This window comes from Staurois parvus, unplaced genomic scaffold (assembly GCF_062004578.1).
Source record: "Staurois parvus isolate SC_StPar_1 unplaced genomic scaffold, SC_StPar_1.0 ptg000610l, whole genome shotgun sequence".
NCBI classification, from domain to species: domain Eukaryota; kingdom Metazoa; phylum Chordata; class Amphibia; order Anura; family Ranidae; genus Staurois; species Staurois parvus.
In genome coordinates, this window is record NW_028318406.1 from 899,059 (window position 1) to 911,903 (window position 12,845).

At 49.4% G+C, this 12,845-nt stretch overlaps 1 protein-coding gene across 5 annotated transcripts in view; it reads right to left on the minus strand.

Moving 5' to 3' along the window:
* The window catches only part of LRRC71 (leucine rich repeat containing 71), a 138,665-nt gene that overhangs the window by 94,719 nt on the left and 31,101 nt on the right, over nucleotides 1–12,845 (minus strand). For 3 of the 5 annotated variants that reach the window (XM_089693029.1, XM_089693028.1, XM_089693027.1), the window contains exon 3: nucleotides 9,864–9,968. The exons of the other annotated variants lie outside the window; for them this stretch is intronic. In XM_089693029.1, coding sequence (XP_089549155.1) covers nucleotides 9,864–9,968 — 105 coding nt within the window. The remainder of the gene's footprint in view (nucleotides 1–9,863; nucleotides 9,969–12,845) is intronic. 5 annotated transcript variants of the gene reach the window in all.

The following is a 12,845-nucleotide window of genomic DNA, read 5'->3' on the forward strand; positions in this document are numbered from 1 at the left end:
ATGTAATATATAACAAAATGTGTATATATATCTTCAGATACATATACAGGTGCCGCGCTCCATATATACAAGTGATCATATAAATAGTGCTATGAAAAAACTTTTTGTGCTTCAAATCAGTGCAACATATAGTGCTCAACAAAATAAATACTGATTCAATACTAAAAAATAGTCCTCTTTATACTTTAAATTTATTCGGTGACAAATTCAGTGCTGTGCCACACTCCCCGTGCTCTATAGATAGATGTGCGCTCACCTCCTTATTTAGCCAAACACAGTGGCTAACAGCGCTTTTTGTCCTCTCAGGACTAGGTAGTAATCTTCATATTATGTATATATATCCATCCATGCCATGGATCTATATTGCCTTTTTCCTGCCACCAGAGGTCTCCCTTTTTCCTCCTTCCACACTGAGCCTCAATGGATAGTAGGGATGGTTATCAGTAGTATTTCCTCCTCCCAGTAAATTGGGATACCATGTAAGAAAGAGCCACAATAGTGCCTTATCCTTTGTGAGGTTAAATCTTTTATTATGAATAAGTTGCCACTTACATTGTGCTGTCTCCCACAGAGCTGTATCCAACAGAGCTGTGCCCAGATCCTGTGTTTGTAAATGCCGCTCGTCCACCGCGGCGTCGTGACGTCAGAGCCCCTCCCCTACGCGTTACGCCACAGGGTCACGTGGCTTCATCAGGGGGAAAACAATTGCAATTGGGATGTCTCTTTGCTATATATATAGGGATGTCTCTGCTGGATCGGGCCTTTCACTGGATTGGGTTGTCTCTTTGCTTAATATATGGGGATGTCTCTTTGTTGATTGTATGAGGATGCTTCTTTGCTGGATTGGGATGTGTCTTTGCTGAATATATGGGCATATCCCTTTGCTGAATATATGGGGATGTCTCTTTCCTGAATATATGGGGAAGTCTCTTTGCTGGATTGGGCTATTTGCTGGATTGGGATGTCTCTTTGCAGAATATATGGGGATGTCTTTTTGCTGGATCGGGCTGTCTCTTTGTTGTATATATGCAGATGTCCCTGCTGGATTGAGCCATCTGCTGGATTGGGCTGTTTCTTTGCTGGATTGGTCTGTCTCTTTGCTGAATATATGGGGATGTCCGTTTGCTGAGTATATGGGGATGTCTCTTATCTGGATTGGGATGTGACTTTGCTGAATATGCAAGGATGCCACTTTGCTGAATATATGGGGAAGTCTCTTTGCTGGATTGGGCTGTCTATTTGCTGGATTGGGATGTCTCTTTGCTGAATATATGGGAATGTCTATGTTGGATTGGGCCATCTGCTGGATTGGGCTGTTTCTTTGCTGAATATATGAGGATGTGTCTTTGCTAAATGGGGATGTCTCTTTGCTATAAATATGAGGATGTCTCTGCTGGATTGGGCTGTCTTTTTTGCTGGACTGGGCTGTCTTTTTGCTGAATATATGGGGATGTCTCTTTGATGAAAATATGGGGATTTCTCTTTGCTTGATTGGGACGTCTCTTTGCTTAATATATGGGGAGGTCTCTGCTAAAACTATTGGGATGTATCTGCTGAACTGGGATGTCTCTTTGCTCAATATTCGGGGATGTCTCTGCTGGATTGGGCCATCTGCTGGATTGGGCTGTCTCTTTGATGAACTTATGGGGATGTCTCTTTGCTGGATTGGGCTGTCTCTTTGCTATATACCGTATTTTTCGCTCCATAAGACGCACCTAGATTTTAGAGGCGGAAAACAAGAAAAAAAATATTCTGAACCAATAGACTGCAGACATAGTACAGGAGATGAGCAGAGACTGCAGACACAGTACAGGAGATGTGCCCAGAGACTGCGGACATAGTACAGGAGATGACCAGAGACTGTGGACAGTACAGGAGATGACCAGAGACTGCGGACATAGTACAGGAGATGACCAGAGACTGCGGACATAGTACAGGAGATGACCAAGAGACTGCGGACAGTATAGGGGATGACCAAGAGACTGCGGACAGTATAGGGGATGACCAGAGACTGTGGACAGTACAGGGGATGACCAGAGACTGCGGACAGTACAGGGGATGACCAGAGACTGCGGACAGTACAGGGGATGACCAGAGACTGCGGACACAGTACAGAGGATGACCAAGAGACTGTGGACAGTGCAGGGGATGACCAGAGACTGCAGACAGTACAGGAGATGACTAGAGAAGAGAAAGAAGACAAACAAAGAGACAACAAAAAAACAAAAAAGGGGGGGGCTCCAGGGGACCACGGCAGAGAAAAGAATTATACCAAAGGTGAAAAAATAAGCTGATATATAAGTTTTATATCGACAAGAGGGACTGGTTGAATATTGACGGTTGAGCTATATCAAGCCAAGGATGCCATGTCTGTAAAAATTTTGTATGGGTGTCTAACAGTATAGCTATCAACTTTTCATTGACCATTATAAAGTTAATCCGGTTTTTGACAGCCTCGAAGCTGAGGAGGGGAGTCTTCCAAGCTCTTGCAATCGTCAGCTTGGTGGCCATGAACAAGTGCGATGCTAACTGCCATTCAGGATGAAGTAGGCCCACTAATAGTATTTCCGGACATCCGGCGGACCGGACGTGTGGCGGCGAGCTCCTGCGCCCCTGGCCCCAATCCGCTGCCATCTGGGCGGCAGCAGACCCTAGCGGGGCCCTCACGACTCTCCAGTCCCTGCTCGTCGGCCAGGGAAGGCCACTGGACCTTTTTCCCAGAGCTCCGGGACTTGCGGCCTACCCCGCACCCGAAGCCGCGGCCTCGATTTCAGTCACGGCCGAACCGGATTGCCAGGAATTGGCCCGGGCCACCGCCGCTCCGTCCCCCGATCCCCACTGACCTGCCAGCCTCCCCAGGGCCCTCCTCACTAGCCCTGAGTCCATCCCTGACCACCAGGAACCGACCCGACCAGCACTCCACTCACCCCAACATGCCACCTGCACTCCTCCTCCTCGTTTTCCTCTCCTCCATCCCAAAAATCGCCTCCCTCTACCCGCCTACCCCCTCAAAACAGCTCTACATTGCCCCTTCACTTCTCCCCTCTCCCCACTACGGCACTCACCACCTTCTCCTGCTACTCCACTCCCCCATCGATCCACGTGCCACCACTATCAGACCCACACGCTCCTGCACTTCCCATTCCCATGCCACCTTCCTCACCCTTCTCCTTCTATTCGCTGGGGACATCTCCCCGAATCCTGGCCCCTCACCACCTCACCCCCCCTCTAGGGTCCCCCCTGCTCTCGCCAGCAGCCGCAACCCCCTCAACCTCATACCTGTGCCCCTCCTCCCCGCATCCATCCCCCCTCTCTCGGTTGCACTCCTGAACGCCCGCTCGGTCTGCAACAAGCTTACCGCCATCCATGACCTTTTTATCTCCCACTCCCTCAACCTCCTAGCCATCACCGAAACCTGGGTACAGGCCACTGACTCTACCTCACCTGCGGCACTCTCCCATGGAGGTCTCGTCTGGTCCCATTCACCAAGACTGAGCGGTCACAGAGGTGGTGGTGTCGGCTTGCTCCTATCACCGCTGAGCACCTTCCAGGTCCTCCCTAACCCCCCCTCCCTATCCTTCTCCTCCTTCGAGGCTCACTGCATCCGGCTCTTCACCCCCACCCCCCTAAGGATCGCAGTGATCTACAGGCCCCCCGGATCCATACCCTGCTTCCTGGATGACTTCGCCGCCTGGCTTCCTTTCTTCCTCTCCTCTGAGCTACCGACCATCATCCTTGGGGACTTCAATATCCCCATCAACGACAACAACCTGGCTACTTCCCAACTCCTCCACCTAACCTCCTCCTTCGCGCTCACAGTACACTCAGTGCTCCACCCACATCAATGGGAACACCCTGGACCTCGTCTTCTCCCACCTCTGTACCCTCAACCATTTCACTAACACCCCCTTACCTCTCTCCGACCACCACCTCCTCATGTTCCCCATCTCCCCTTCCCTTAACTCCCCCCCCCCCAGAGCGCCAAACCCTCACCAGCCACAACCTCCGCAACCTGAACCCGGCCCCCCTCCACTCGACTGCCGACTGCCTACACGACAGCATCCTTCCACTGTCATGTCCTGACCTAGCCACCACCGCGTACAACGACTCACTATCAGCTACCCTAGACTCTCTGGCACCCCTAACCACACGCAACATCAAACCTAGACCGCTCCAACCATGGCAGAACGACCATACTAAATGCCTCAAACGTCGCAGTCGCGCACTGGAGAGACTATGGCGCAAAACCAGGTCCCCTCATGCGTTCTCCCTCTACAAATCTGCCTTCCTCACCTACACCTCCTCCCTCCACACCGCCAAGCAGGCCTACTTTGTTAACTTGATCAACACCCTCTCCACCTGCCCTCGCCGATTCTTCTCCACCTTCAACTCCCTGCTCTCCCCCCCCCCCCCCTCCTCCACTCAGTACCTCACTTACCGCCCACAAGATTGCCACTCATTTCCACAACAAGATTGACGCAATCTGTAAGGACATAATCAACTCGCAATCTACCTCCCCACCTAGCCCCCCCCCCATCACCCCCTCATCTCTCCCCTCCTCTGACCTCGCAACCGCACTGCCCCCCACCACACCCAAGGCTCCGCTTACCGTAACCCCCCCAGCACTGCATTCCTTCAGCCCTACTACCACTGAGGAAGTCACCAGAGTCTTCTCAGAAGCCCGCCTCACTACCTGCCCCCTGGACCCTATCCCCTCTCAACTCCTCCGGTCACCCCCCTCTTCCCTCATCCGCTCCCTCACCCACATCTTCAATCTCTCCCTCTCTATCTGCGTATTCCCCACCCCTCTGAAGCATGCGCACATCACCCCCATACTCAAAAAGCCCTCCCTGGACCCCACTGACCCAAACAACCTCAGACCCATCTCCCTGCTGCCACTCACTTCCAAGCTCCTCGAGCGCTTAGTCTACGATCGCCTAAGCGTCCACCTAACTGACAACAACCTCCTTGATCCACTACAGTCCGGCTTCCGTCCCCTACACTCCACCGAAACCACCCTCCTCAAAATCAGCAACGACCTACTAACCGCCAAAGCCAAAGGCGACTACTCTGTCCTCCTTCTCCTGGACCTCTCCGCGGCCTTCGACACAGTTGACCACCCCCTCCTCCTTAATAAACTACTCTCCCTTGGCATCAGAGACACCGCTCTCTCCTGGTTCTCCTCTTACCTATCCCGACGCTCCTTCAGCGTTTCCTACAACGATGCCACCTCCCCTTCCCTCCCCCTCTCTGTTGGGGTCCCCCAGGGCTCTGTCCTTGGACCCCTTCTCTTCTCCATCTACACCTCCTCCCTTGGCAAACTCATACACTCCCATGGCTTCAACTACCACCTCTATGCTGATGACACTCAAATTTACCTCTCCACCCCTCACCTCACCCCCACATTCTCCGCCCGCATCACTCACCTTCTAAACGACATCTCTGACTGGATGTCGCTCCATTTCCTCAAGCTTAACCTCTCCAAAACCGAGCTTCTCGTCTTTCCCCCTCCCCGTGCCCCCCCCCCCCATCCTAACCATCACTACCAACAACACCACCATCAATCCCGCCCCGCAAGCCAAAGTCCTTGGCGTCATTCTGGACTCAAACCTTTCCTTCCAACCTCATGTCAAATCACTTACAAACACATGCAGGCTCCACCTTCGCAACATCGCCAAGATACGCTCCTTCCTTACCCCAGACACCACTAAACTACTCGTACACTCCCTGATTATCTCACGCCTCGACTACTGCAACTCCCTCCTCACCGGCATACCCCAGTGCAAGCTCTCCCCACTTCAGACCATCCTGAACTCAGCGGCCAGACTCATCCACCTCACCAGCCGCTCCACCTCTGCCACCCCCCTCTGCCTATCCCTCCACTGGCTCCCTATTGCCCAACGCATCAAATTCAAACTATTCACTCTGACCTACAAAGCCATTCACAACACTGCCCCTAACTACCTCACCAACCTGATTCCCAGGTACCACCCTACCCGTACCCTTCTCTCTTCACAGGACCTCCTTCTATCTTGCTCCCTGGTCTCCTCCTCCCACGCACGACTGCAAGACTTCTCCAGGTCCTCCCCCATCCTCTGGAACTCACTACCCCAATCCATCAGACTGTCACCTTCCCTTTTCACCTTCAGGCGCTCCCTGAAAACCCACCTCTTCAGGGAAGCCTACCCCACCCTCACCTAACAGCCGTTCTCCTTCATTCCTCCTACCACTCCATCCCCCACAGCCACTTCCTCCTGTACCACTACCCCCTCCCTCCTAGATTGTAAGCTTGAAAGAGTAGGGCCCTCTAACCCCTTGTGTGCTGTTGTTGTTGCTGTACTGTTTCATGTATTGTCCCCCCCTCTATTGTACAGCGCTGAGCAAACCCTTTGGCGCTATATAAACTCGATGTAATAATAATAATAATGGTTTAAATAACAGCGCTTCGTACGGGTTGCGTTTAATGTCTGAGTGAAACATAGTGCGAAGAAGGGCATAAACTCTGATCCACAATCTGCACACCTTGGGGCAAGACCACCAAATATGGACCATGGTACCCGTCTGTTGACAACCTCGAAAACAAGTCGGGGAATATGTGGGAATAAAATGAGCCAGACGAGCAGGCGTGTAATACCATCCATAAAGAACCTTGTAGGCATTTTCTAGAATGATAACATTCCTAGAACATTTAGATAATTGTTGCGTCATGATCCGCGAATCCTGCTGATCTAGAGTGCCCCCAAGTTCCGACTGCCAAAACTGATGATAAAAACGGACCTGAGGAGTTCTATGGGAAATAATGGAAGAGTAGACCAGGGAAATTAAGCCCGGAGCATGGGGTCTATGTCTATATTGACTTTCAAAGGGGGTCAACCTATAGGGTCCCGAACGTGTCTGTATTAAAGTACTGATAAAGTGAAGGTATCCAAAATGTTCCCGCAACGGGATATTGTAAGAACAGCACAGAGTTTCAAAGGTGAGTATCCGAGTGGGAGAGAGCATAGAATGAATATCATGGAAGCCATTTGCTTGCCACCAAGCAAACTGTCCAGGATTGTCACGACCTGGGGGAAATAATGGATTGTGTAGCAACCGTAGTAACGGTAGATGGGCAGAAATAAGTCCAGCAGAATATTTAATGGAGTCCCAAGGACGGAGCGTTAGCATCAACGTCGGACTAAGGGATGAGGGTCAATGATTAGAAGGAAGCCATGGTAAAGAAGAGAGCGGAATCGGGTGGGAGTCCATCAAGTCTACAGTAGCTCACAAGGGAAAATGGTGAGATGCATGGAGGTGGGCTAAGGGGGCAATATTGGCCACCAGATAGTAAGACTGAAGGTTTGGGACAGATAACCCACCCTCGGTCTTACAAGCAAAAAAGATTTGATTACTGATTCTGGGTCGGGAGGAGCTCCAGATGAAAGACAGGAGTTTTCGTGATGAATACGCAATGTGAAGGAACAGGGACTGGTAAAACTCGAAACACGTACTATAATTTGGGAAGGTAAGTCATGCAGACCGCATTGATTCTACCGAACCACGAAAGCGGATAATGAGACCAGGAGGATAACAACTCCTTCAAGTCATTAAAAACAGTGGGGAAATTAGCCCGGTAAAGACCTTTGTAAGTCAGAGTAAGCTTGATTCCCAAATACGGCAAGGCAGAAAGCCATTGAAAAGGAAACAAATGTTTCAGAGTCTCCAAAAGTGATGGTGAGAGGGTAATCCACATAGCTTTGGACTTGGCAGGGTTAACCTGGAGGCCTGAGAGACCTGCAAAGGAATCCAAAACCGCCAGTAAGTTTGGCAAAGTAAACCCCGGGTTCGTAACCGATAACAATATATTGTCTGCGAACATAGATAACTTGTGTTGGGAACCAGCTACGTCTATTCCCTTAATATCAGGATGTATACGAATGGCTTCCGCCAACGGTTCCAAAGCCAACATAAATAGTATGGGAGAAAGTGGGCAACCTTGTCTAGTTCCCCTGCCAATCGAAAACAGAGACTCAAAACCATAATATTTGAGTTTTGCTTGAGGGGAAGTATATAGCAAGGAAATCCAACGCAAGAAGGAGGGACCAAAGCCAAATTGATGGAGGACTGACATCAGATAAGGCCAGGCCTTATTGATGTCTAAAGATAGGAGCATCATATCAATTTTGCGAGTATGGGCCAAATGTTGTAACTGTATAATAAGTCTGATGGCATCTCCAGCTTGTCTGTGGGGGACAAAACTCACCTGGTCCTTCTTAATCAAGCGAGAAAGGAAAGAATTCAAACGAGTGGCTAAAATCTTAGTGAGAATTTTCATGTCAATGTTAATAAGAGAAACTGGTCTGTAATTTGCCCAGGAGGAATGGTCCCAATCTGGTTTGGGGATCATAACCACGTTAGCAGTCAAAGACTCAGGGGAACAGTTTGCACCTCTCTTCACCGCATTGAACATAGCAGCAAGGTGAGGGGCAAGCACATCAGCCAATTTTTTGTAATATGAAGCCGTGTATCCATCTGGACCTAGGCGTTTGCCCATCTTCAGGTCTGCAATGCATTGCAGAACTTCCGATACCTGAATGTCACGGTACATCAGGTCTTTATGGGCCTGGGTCAGAGTAGGTAAGGACAAATGAGCTAGAAAGTCAGAGATAGATTGATTATCATCCCGTGTAGGATCCGCATAAAGTCTGGCTAGTCGATGCTGGAACTCCTCCAATACCGCTACAGGATTACTGGTGAGAACATTCTGACGTGTGCGTAGAGAAATCGGTTTAAGATGGTGCGCGAAAGAGCGCAATCTACGTGCTAACATGGAATCTGGTTTATTTGCTTTACTATACCATTTCTGGCGTGTCCATCGCAAAGAACGCTCAGCCTCATCAGTCAAACAGAGATCTAGTTCCAGGCGAGCCTGATCTAACAACCTACGGTTCAATGGGGTTGGTACCTGCTTAAAGTGAGCCGATGCAGAAGCTAACTTTGATTCCAGCTGACTCTGTTTACGTTGTCTATCCCTCTTCCGCCTCAAAGCTATCTGAATAATATGACACCGTAGAACAGCCTTGTAAGCTTCCCACAACGTCACCGAAGAAGAGACAGAACCCGAGTTTAGCTGAAAATATTCTTGGGATTTACGCACTAGTTCCGCCTGAATCTCCTTCAGTGAAAGTAGATAGTCATTCATAATCCAAGAGGAGTAGGATGGCTTACAGAGGAGAGATCGACAAACCACAAAAATGGGGTCATGATCGGACCATGGGACTGTGAGGATAGAGACGGAGCGTACTGAGGGAAGATGTTTACGCAACACAAAAGCATGGTCAATTCTTGAATGAGAATGATGAGGGCGAGAGTAGTAAGTATAATCTTTTCCCCGGGGGTGAAATACACACCATAGATCTACCTGGTCATGGGTACTTAACGTACGGTTGAAAGATTTGGCCGACGCGGAATAATTAGAAGTTTCTGCAGGGTATTTATCTAGGGATGGATTTAATACTAAATTAGAATCTCCTGCCAACAGATGGACATTGATGGACAGCCAGGAGGGAGCAGATATGTGATAGAAAGGGTCCAGGGTTAACATTAGGAGCATAATAGGTCAGTATTGTAACATCGATACCCTGAATCGTGCCCTGTAATAAAAGATATCTGCCGCTTGGATCAGCAATACGCTTCACACAAACAAATGGGGTTTTGCCATGAAAAGCAACAAGGACTCCCCTTTGTTTAGTAGGGCCAGTAGCCTGAAAAACCTGAGGGTAGCGTGCATCTAAATATTTAGGGGCAGAGGTATTTGAAAAATGAGTTTCCTGCAGACAAGCAATGTCGACATGGCGAGCCCGGAGAAACTTAAAAATCTTTACCCGTTTTTGCGGAGAGTTCATGCCCTGAACATTCAAGGATAACCACTTTAGCGACATGGCAATCGGAAGGGAAAGAGATCATCTTCGCCACAATCCCCAAGAGCCCTGAAAAAAAATGTATAAAAACACAAAACACACATGACAAGAAACAGAGAAAAAAAGACAGGAAAAAAGGAAGAAAACAAGAAACCATCTGGTATACAAGCAATATTCATATGAAACAGTAAGATTAGCACAAACAAGTTTTAATAATCCACTGTGGGTGAAATACCCACAAAAAGGCTGGATAGCGGGCAGGAAACCAATCCAGTCCACTAACCAGCTTGAAGGGGGACACCTTAGTCCACCGGAACTACTCGACTCAGTTAAGGCAAGAAAATACCAAACAAACAATTTAGGCTAATAAACCCAGGAACAATTAACCTATAAATGGCTAGTAAGGCAATATGAATCTCAGTAGGCTCGAACTTCAAAAATGAAGAAGCTCCAAAATAGCCGGAGGGTCAGACCTGCGGCCTGAGATCCGCCCATCAACTATGACATAAGTAGAAGTCTCTATACAGAACTAACATGGTTATTTAGGCACTAGCCACTGTGGAGAAAGTGCTACAAGGCATAACTGCATAGAAACACATATGGGTGACATCGCCCACATCTCAAAGAGTAAGAAAAAAACAAATGTGAAAAATCCAACCGGGCACAGAATGTCAAGTCTCAGAAACCTCCTGGAAACGCTGGGCCTGTAGAGATCGAAGAGCCTGAGAGCTAGTCTGACTTGGAGAAGATTTACATGAAGACTGGGAACTCCGAGGGCGTGTAGAAACTGTAGCTTCCTCGTTCTGGGAGTGTGGTAATTCCAATTTCAGTTCCTGAAAGTGGCGGCGAAGATCCGCTGGTGAAGAAGATTGGAACTGACGACCTTGGAAGGAGAAAGAGAGCTTGAAAGGAAAGCCCCATCTGTACTTAATATCAGCTGATTGTAAAATCTGGAGGTATGGTCTCAGGGTACGACGTTTGGCAATCGTGACTTGGGAGAAATCCGCAAACAGCTGAACAAAGTGACCCTGGAATTCCAAAGCCGGACGATTCCAAGCCTCCTGTAATAGACGTTCTTTAGTGCGGTAAAAGTGGAATTTAATGATAATGTCCCTGGGAGGGCCCTCCGTGGGCTTAGGAGCTAAAGCTCTATGCATACGATCAAACTCCAGTCGTCCCAAGGGGATCTCGGGAGCCAGTTCCTGGAATAGAGCAGTAGCAGTACCCTGTAGATCGGTGATTGCCTCAGGGATCCCGCGGATGCGGAGATTATCTCTGCGGGCTCTATTCTCAGCATCTTCCAATTTGTCTTTTAAAGTGTCCAGCTCAGCATGCAAATCATCCACCTCCTGTTCATGGCCCTCCAAGACCGTGGACGCCAGATCCATACGTTGTTCTAGTTGATGGGCACGATGGCCCAATTCTTTTAGGCCTCTTACCAGATCAGAAGATAATTTACGAGAGGCAACTGTAATCTCCTCGCGCACTATGGCGCGGAATTTGTGTAGCAAGGCTTCAGGGTTTTGTTCAAGAGGGCCGGTCAGGCCAGATGGGAACTGTTGCTGACTATCGCCATCTGACTCAGGATTCCCTGTAAGCTGCGTTGTGCCATCAGGCTCTGGGGGGCTGGGCGTTAGCTTGCTAGTGTGGCTATGCGGAGGGGATTGCTGCTGGGCCCGGTGTTTGGGTTTGGTGCGTGGGGTACGATGCATTGTTGGAGAAGTCCAGGTAGTTCACAAACACCTTCAACCGGTTGGAATTATATGCCAGGGTGTAGAAGCCCAATTGCCGAGAGATATGTTCCGGTGGCACGGCACAGGGAGATCACTTGATCATATTCCCCGAGTATGTGTATGTGTTCCCGGACGGGGTTACTTTCACATAAGATCCATTACTGCGGAACACATCATGTGTCCCGCTGCTGCCAATAAATTGTAAAAAAGATTATTACACTGGGAAGGGAGGAGTAGAAACAGACTGCTGATGTAGCTGTAGCGGTACCCTCTATAGAGTGATGATGGAATCCCAGGTGGAACGAGCGTAGGCCCTAAGATCTCAGTAGCCGGTTGTCAAGGTCCTACCTTGACTCAGACCTTGTGCTGCTCCATGTGCTGGCATCCATCTTAGGTGTCTGCAAAGCATTGTGGGATCCTTTATGCTTTCAGCCCTCTGCGGCTCCTCCCCTAGGAGGCGGCGGCTTATCACATATAAGTCTGCTGTTTGTGGCTGTCCATTGCATTCGTATCCTGTCTGTTGCACAACAGCAAGCTCCTGTTTAGCTACTCATTGCTTTCCTGGATACCGACTCGGCTTTGGCTAAGACTCCTCCTGGCTTCTGACCCTGGCTCTGACGACCATTCTTCCTGGCTCCTGATCCCGGCTCTGGCGACGATTCTTCCTGGCTCTTGACCCAGGTTTTGGCTACAATTTCCGCTGTTGGACTTGCATAGACTCTTGTCTTATTTTTATATTAACCACTTCCCGACCGGCCGTTGCATATAAACGGCCGGACGGTGGCAGTACAGGGTCGGGTGGCCGTTTATGAACGGCCTCCCCGCACCCTGCTTGTGCGCACTTCCTGGGAGCGTGCAGCACCGCGATCCGGTGCCCGCTGTGTCCTCCGGACACAGTGAAACACCGATCGTCGGACGGGACCTCTGTACGAGGTCCCGATCATGTGATCACTGATTGGCCAATCAGTAATCACATGCAAAGTAGTAAGCAAGATGTCACTTGTGACATCACTGCTTACTACGTGTGAAATCTGTGAATGATCACAGAGGTCACATGGTACAAGGCTATTCACAACAGCCTTGTACCATGTGACAAGCTGTGACCAATCACAGCTCACTCAGTACTTCTCAATGAGTGCAGGAATGCACACAGAGAGAAAGAGAAATGATTGCTTTTACATCCTATATGGGTGTAAAAGCAATCATTGTAAAA